Here is a 7952-nt window from a genome sequence, read left to right on the forward strand (position 1 = left end):
ATCCTTGGCACTGGCCAAGGAACCCCGAGAAAAGAAGGAGATGGCCCTTGGAGGAGACAACCAGGGCCCTTGGAGGAGACAACCAGGTCTTCAACGAATGAGACTGTCCAGTGTGGCATGGTCAGGATCCTCATAAAAGCATGGATGGACATCAGGACACAGCTGATGGCTTTGAACTTCAGCTCTTTGCTAAAGGTGATCGAGTCCCAAACCAACCCCAAAACCTTTTTGCAGGTGGCCAGAAAAGACAGAGCCTCCCTAAATTCAGTGTAGAGTGCTCTGGTGTCACAGCAAGTGCTGAAGGACAAATGAACCCAAAAAACAAGGTTTTGAACCCTTTTGGGAGGAAGGCTGAGGCACGAGGAAGCTGGGGAATATTCATCTCAGTTTAGGAAGTTTTTCCCCAATTTTCCCTGCGCCCCACGTGCATAGCAGAGGTTTGTGGGGCACCTCAGGCCCCAAGGTCCCAGGAGGATGCTTTATCCAAAGGAAGGCACATCCAAGGACCAGCACAAGTGATGCATTCTTCCCAAATTAACCCCTAAATTGCAGCTCACATCCCACTGACCCATCCCTCCTGTTGGAAAAGCTGTCATTAACATCTCTGTCCCTTTAATTAAAATAGGGGGAGAAGGGAGGGAGGGAAAAAAAAAACATAAAACCACTTTTGTTACCAACATTTCTGTACAACTCTGCAAACACCTTTCATTTATCACTACCTGAAGAGGGGACAGAGGTGGGAACTGAAAGGTTTTGAAGCTTTTGTTTGGGTTTTGACACAGAATAGGAGAAGCAGGTACAAGGCATGGCTAAAATGCGCCAACACCTGGGTTTTGCTGCTAGAAATAGAAGGAAAAAAAGAGCCCAGTGCACCTCTGATCAATCAGTGGAAGTGACAAAGAACTTGAACATGACAGTTTAAGGCGGAATTCTGGCTTGGTTTGTGGCGAGCAGGTCCCCAGGCAAGCAGAGCAGGCAGGACAGAAGACAGAGAGGGCAGGAGACAGCTGAGAACTTCTAGGAAAAACCTTGCCAAAACACCTGGGAAGATCTTGGGAGCTGAGGGACAGCAGATGTGGAAGGCTGGGTGGTGAAGTCACCTCCAGAAGTCCATGGGCACCATCACGCATTGAAGGCTGGACCTAAAGATCTGGGTATGGACATCTTCTCCTCTGACTCCATCACATTTTTCAGACCTGTTGCCCATTCAGGTATCACCATTGTGGTGGTCACCATGACAAGTCCAAAGTGGGGAAACTGAGGCACCAAGTCTTTGTAAAATGCAGATTCACTTCAGAGTATCCTCCTGCCAGGGTAATTGCTCCGTTAGAGTTGACTCAGACCCCAAAACTTGGCATTTATCAGTAAAATGCATCTGGAAGAAGTCACTCCCAAGGGAGGTGGAACAAGCTGGCCCAGAGGTTTTTTTATCAGGAAGGACAGCAACAGGGAGGAGATGGATTTGCTGCTCACAACTGGAAAGGATGTGGAGATGAAGCACCCAAAAGCTGCTCGAGAGGGTGAGGGACCCTCATGCTGGGCACCAACATTGGGATTTTCCATGAAAGAGTTCCTAATCCCTGGAGCAAGGAAACACACACACGTCCCATCTCAGGTAACAACAGGAGCAAGTTTATTCAGGTCTGGCACTTACAGAACTTGGAAGGACAAGGTACACGGCATTGGTTTTCCAGAAAAGTCAGCCCAGGATCAGAAGAAACGAGACTATTTTATAAAAAGAGACTGCAGCTGTGTCTCCCTTTGGATCCTGCATTCCCTCTGCCTCTGCCACCCATGTGCTGGAGCAGACCTGGTGGTGCTTGGGGTGAATCTGTTCTCTGCGAGTCCCAGCCTGGTTTAACCAACTTTAGAAATTAGGGGAGGTGGGAGGGGGGATTATTAATAGGTAGAAAAAGCAGAAACCCTTCCAAAAATCATCCACCTCGGCGAAGGAGGAGCGAGAGTGCAGCGGGAGACGTCCACAGGAGGAGGAGAACAAGCTCAGCCAAACCACCCAGGTCCTCCAACTCGCTTGGAAGAGCAAAAAAAGTCTGGGAAACAATCACCTTGGAAGCCTGCTGAGAAGTAGAGGATCTCCTTGCAGACAGCAACAGAGAAGATATTGGCTAACGAGACCCGTGGGAGGCGGCCCTTCCTCAGGCAGCCCCATCACTGGCGAGCCCAGAGGACGTAGATGAAGCTGATGAGGATTCCCAAGGCCAGGATGGTGGAGCTGGCTCGGACGCTGCTGGAACCGCTGATGTTGCAGAGGAAGGAGTCGCAGCAGTAAACGGAGGCGGCCGCAATCCCCAGGTTGATCCCGGCGCTGGGGCAGATGGGAGAGCATCCCTTGGAGATGGACTGGCCGGATTTGCCGCCTGGGTTTGGGGTGGGTGGGGGGGAGAGGAAGGAAAATCGGCAGGTTTAGAATGTGGTTTTTTTGTGATCACCTGCTCTGCAAAGAATTTCAGTGCTGGAAGAGCCAGGTTGGTGCAAGTGGCACAGGGAGGATGAAGTGCTCTGGAGGGGATGAAGTGGTTCTCAGAGACAGGAATCCCAGCCAGCCCATCTTATCAAGGATCACCCCTGATAAGCTCACACAAACACCCCAGAGACCACACAACACCCCAGAGACACCCCTTTGGATTGGTCAATGCTCAGCAACAATAGCTCCCGTGAGGAATCCCAAAAATCCCTCTTGAGCTTCACTCTGGGGCTCCTCAAGGGAGACAGGGAGCACTGGGGAGGCACTTGGGAGGCAAGGCTGCATTTAACAGAGAGGCACAGCCCATGTTAAGAGGAAAGAGGAAACCATTAGCAGTGGGCTGCGAAGGGAAGTTTATAAAAACTCCTAGTCTCTGTTTGTGCACATCTGACCCACCCACGCTGCAAACTTGGGCATGAAATTCCCCCACTCCTGCCAGGGAGAGCCAGGATGGGCTCTGGCTCCTGCAAAGGTTCCAGGAGATCTGCCAGAGCATCCTGCCTCCCTCAGCAGAGCAGCTGGGAAGGACAGAACCCCCCCCAAATCTCTCCAGGCACACGGGAAGGAAACCCACAACCCTCCCTTCCCGCCTCGTCCACAGAAAGTGAAGCAAAGGTTGGGACTCAGGGACCAAGAACCCAAACAGGAGGCAAAAGAATCAGCAGGAACAGCAACCCTGGAGCTTCCCACACAGGGAGCCTGCAGCATCCTCCACGCTTTCACTTATTCATCAGCAAACTCCCCGCCCCCAGCAGCCTGAAATTCCCCCCGGACTGGCGGGCATCGGTGCAGGCACGTGGGCCTTAACGTGACTCCTCCTGGCAGCGCGTCCCTCCTCACAATCCCCGTGGGATGGTCCGACACACTCAGTTGCTAAGCAGAACTTTCCCTTTTTTTTTTTTTTTTATTTTTTTTTTCCCCCCCCAACCCAGCCAGAAGAAGGCAAAGCCTCGCTGCAGCTCAGCAGGTGACCCAGGAGGGAAGGCAGGAGGGGCACGGAGGAGGTGCCGTCAGCACTCACCGAGTCCCACTCCGACGTACGTCGTCACGCAGTGGTTTTCATTCTCTCCACACTGGACAGGCGTCAGGCAGGCCCAGTTGGAGGAGGCATCCGAGCAGGAAAAGCAGACGAGCGTGTGGGCTGCGAGAGAAAGGCAAACGTCATTTAGGAGCTGGTGGGAAGATGTCCTCACTTGGAGGTCCCCACCTCTGTCCCACGGCATGTCTCGCATCTGCCCACAGCCACGTTTTTGGTTTCACTTTTATCAACCTGCAACAGAGGATTTTTTTTTTTTTTCCCAAAAAAATTGGCCAAGCAAAGTGTTCAAGCCTCAGGGAGGCATTTAAAGCTCTTATCTGCTAAAGCTGATACAACCACACAGCCTGGTACTTTCTGTCACCACCCTGTTTGCACCAAGAATGTGCCCAAGCTACAGCTGCCAACTTTAAACCAAACTCCAGAGGAGAAATTTTTGAGGTTTGGGATCATTCAGTCCAGCCACCATGGACATGATGGCCCTGCCTGGGGCAAGGGGTTTGGAACTGAATGATCCGCAGTCCCTTCCAAGCAAAACCATTCTGATTTTAAGATGCTGTGACACTGATGGGAAATGCTCCAGGTGTGACCATAGGTTCAAACTTTCCATGACCCGGCTTTGGACACCAAGATCAGGCCATGCTTGAGCTGCAGCAGGAGGCAGAAATGATTTTGCAGCTCAAGACCTGCAAGACCAGCCGGTCCCCTAAAATTACAGAATCGTGGAATCATTTCGGGAAAAGACCTCTAAGATCTTTGAATCCAGCCATTAACCCAGCACTGCCAAATTCCAGCAGTAAACCAAGTCTTTAGGCAACACAGCTGCACAATTTTTTCAACGCTTCCAGGGATGGTGATTCCACCACTGTTCCAAAATTTGACCAGTGAAGAAATTTTTTCCCCATTTCCAAACTAAACCTCCCCCGGAGCAACTTGAGGCCATTTAAGGCTTATCCTACAGCAGCAGCAGGATGGATTAGCTGGCTCCCATCCCTCATCCCTCACAAAAAGGAATGATTGGAAAACAGCATTTGGGGTGGGAAATGGTTGTGGAGGCAGCCGGGACCAGAGACTCAGCAAGGCCACGGGCACTTTGATCTCTGTATTTTACACACAAGAGCATCACATCCACGCTGCAGTTGTTGACCTACATATGCAGGCAGATCAGGTCTGCTCCCAGTCTTCCATGGACTCGGGATTTTGGAGCTCCCAGGCAGCCTTCCCACGAGGCACTGCCTTTCCCTTTATTTATGGGATGCAAAACATAGAGGGGGCTGATTGAGGGTGGGAAGGGCAAGGCAGCCCCATGGATTACCAAAAATCACAGAATGGTTTGAGTTGGAAGGCAGCTTCAGGATCATTCAGTTCCAACCCTCTGCCATGGACAGGGACACCTGGAATCCCACTATTCCAGGTTGCTCCAAGCCCCATCCAACCTGGTCTGGAACACTTCCAGGGATGGGGAAGCCACAGCTTCTCTGGAAAACCTGTGCCAGGGCCTCACCACCCTCACATGGAAGAATTCCTTCCCAATATCCAATCTAATCCTACTCTCTTTCAGTTTGAACCCATTCCTGCTTGTCCTATCCCTCTCCAGCTTTCTTGTGGGCCCCCTTGGAATGTTTTCCTAAGGAACTGAAGCCCTGGAAGAGCTCTCTGAGGCACAGCAGTTACTGACATGGATATTTTGAAGAATTATTATTTGGACAAATATTGCTCAGCATCTGCCCCACTCTGCCACAGGACTGTTCTTCTCATTCCTGCTTCTCTCAGGAAAATAAAAGGCTTCTACAAGAAAAAAATGAGAAAAAAATATAACAATTGCTCTCGGAGGAATGACTTTTGAGCAGCCACAGCCGAGGAGGGGAAAGAAAACAAAATATAATCTCAGGGAAACAGATTAAAGTGGGTTAGTGGGAGAGCCTGAATGTCACAGCAGAGCAGCCAAATCTCTGCTTTGGAATGGAAGCCAAGACCACAAACCCCCCCCAAGCAGGAATTTCCTGGATCCTCACTCTGGAAACAACCCCCACAACAAACCCGGGTTACCTGAGCACGCCAAGGCAGCCACCACAACCCACAGCACCGGGATTACAGGGCCACCAGCTGAGTCAACACCTCCAGGAAGAGATTCCTCAGTGGATCTCTGCGTTTAGGAGACGAGGAGGAGGAGGATGGGACCAGCCACTGAGTCACTGTCCCTCGCTAGGCTGGCCTCAGCTCCATGTGGGACCTCGGAGTGGAGCCCAGGTCTGCTCCCAAGTCTCAGGTGACCCGTCCCAAACTCTTTTACCTCACAACCACCCCGAGGAGGTGGATTGACTCATCCCAGGAATCTTCAGCAATCGGGAATGAAGTGGATTACAGGCTTCCTGCACAGGACAGATGTCCCCATGTGTGTTTGCTCACTGCACTGAAGGCACGGAGTGGTGCAATGCTGTTCATTTAAGGTTCCAGCAGCAAACGCACCAGAAATCTTTGGACATGACATAAAAGTGCTGTTGGGCATGAAATTCTCTGCCACGTGACTCAATCCCTGCTCCTGCCACTGCATGTCCTACCTGTCCCCGTGCTTTTCATTGTCACACCTACCCATTACCCCTTGTCTTAACAGAAAAAAAAAAATCCTTCCAGCAGAGGCAGAGTTTAAGAAAGGAAATATTGAAATATTCAGCCACTTTCTGCCCCCCAAAAAAACACCCATTGCAGAGTTAGGAGAGCACAAATAGGCTGAGTGGTTTAGACAAAAGGCACAAGAGGGGTTGCAGAAATAATTTCATGCAGCTGTAGACGGAGCAAAGAGTTGGAGCTCAAGGTTACAAGAAAAAAAGGGGGAAAAAATCACAAGACTGAACAATGCAAAAGAGAAGCCTTGTTTTCACCAGTGGAAGAATTCATGTGTTTGTTTGTTTGCTGCTTAGCTTCTCGGAGGAACAAAGAGCTCCCAAAACAGAACAGGGCATTTGGGGGAATTCCTAGAGATAAGAGGTTGAATCATTCTTGCAAAGACAAGGGGGAAAAAGGCCTTTAAAAGCCCACTTTGGAGCTCGTCAGCACCAGGAAAATGCTGTTGCTTCGGCAGCTTTCCCATTCAGCCCCGATGTCGCTTTTCCATTCTCTTAGGCAAAATCTTATCAAGATCCACAGGCAAGATCTTTGAGCAGGAGGCAAAGCTTTTCTGTGAAATCCCCCCAGGACATGCTGGAAGTGTTAGGGGATAAAACCACCTGCAGCAAACCCTTTTGCCCGGATAAAAACTTACTTTAAAGCTGAAGGGGTTGTGTTTTTTTTGGGGGGGGATGAAACCCTTTACTGCCTTGGCCTTGGCCGCTGGAACTGAGCCCAAGCCAGCTGGGCTCTGCCGAGACCCAATGCTTTAATCGCCAGTTGCTTCCCGGATCCCACCGGGAGGGAGGAATTGGAAAGGGCAGCAAACAGCCAGTTTCACCTCAGAAAACAAGAAGGGACCCTGCTTGCTGAGCGGGGGCTGGGAGAGCTCAGAACTCTCCCGTTTGCCTCTTTGTTTGGTTTCTCCCATATGGGAACAATACGTGGTTTCGCACGGCCCCGAGGAGTTTGGAATAGTGAGGGATGGAGTCCGTGGGGAAGGAGGGGATAGCAGGCCTTGAGACTTGGGCAACTTGGCAGCTTAACACACAGCAACAGGAACCGCGTTCTCCCCTGGATGGGCGGCAGCCCCTCACAGGGCATTGTCCCCTTAGGGGTCATCGCGCCCCGAAGGATGCTCGGAGGGGGCAGCAGGAGCCAGAATCACGAGTGGCTCTGCCCTGACTTTGCTCCATCAGCCATTGCCGGGGCTGGGCTGCCTCTCCCCTGCACTCCCCTTCCTTCCCCTCGGCTGCATCTCAGCCCATCCCAGCGCCGTTATCCCGGCTGGCTGCGCCGAAAAAGGGGAGCGGAGCCGGCCCTGCTCTTTGTTCGAGCTGCAACTGGGAAAAGCTCCAGCATATCCACCCGCACAGCCGGAGATGCTCACCTATTCATACAGGCGGGGCAGCCCTGAAGTTCCTGCTCCAGGAGGGACATTGCTGCGAGGCACATCTTGGGAAGACACCCCCGCATCTCGCTCCGAACCATAACGCGGCTCAGCGCCGTGGCCCCGACCCCTTTTCAACCCTTATATCCCCAAAAGACCTCCAACTTCCACAGCCTACCCTCCCACACGCATCGCTCCCCCAACCCCCAATTTGTTCTCTAACGCAGGTCTGGCGAGGGACCGGGAGACCTGCAGGGCAGGCGATGGTGGTGGGAGCATCCCCTTCCCTTACCTCTCTCCACGCACAGCACCGCGGCCAGCACAGCGAGCAGGAGCGCCTTCATGGTGCGGACGATGTGGCCGGAGAGATGCGCAGAGCGGCTGGAGGAGCGCAGGGCTGGCAGCAGGGCCGGCGCCGGGGGTGGGGAAAGGGC

The 7952-nt window shown here is 52.2% G+C and overlaps 1 protein-coding gene across 1 annotated transcript; it reads right to left on the minus strand.

Annotated features, from left to right (window-relative positions):
• Positions 1 to 1611: 1611 nt before the first annotated feature.
• On the minus strand, positions 1612 to 7952 carry LOC131085418 (lymphocyte antigen 6E). Its single transcript, XM_058027535.1, has 3 exons — positions 7811 to 7952; positions 3507 to 3626; positions 1612 to 2378 (listed from the first exon to the last, which is right to left on the minus strand). Exons 1-3 carry the CDS (start codon positions 7860 to 7862, stop codon positions 2170 to 2172), a joined length of 381 nt encoding a protein of 126 aa, XP_057883518.1. The 5' UTR covers positions 7863 to 7952; the 3' UTR covers positions 1612 to 2169.

The sequence above is a fragment of the Melospiza georgiana genome, chromosome 1 (genome assembly GCF_028018845.1).
Source record: "Melospiza georgiana isolate bMelGeo1 chromosome 1, bMelGeo1.pri, whole genome shotgun sequence".
Taxonomy (NCBI): Eukaryota; Metazoa; Chordata; class Aves; order Passeriformes; family Passerellidae; genus Melospiza; species Melospiza georgiana.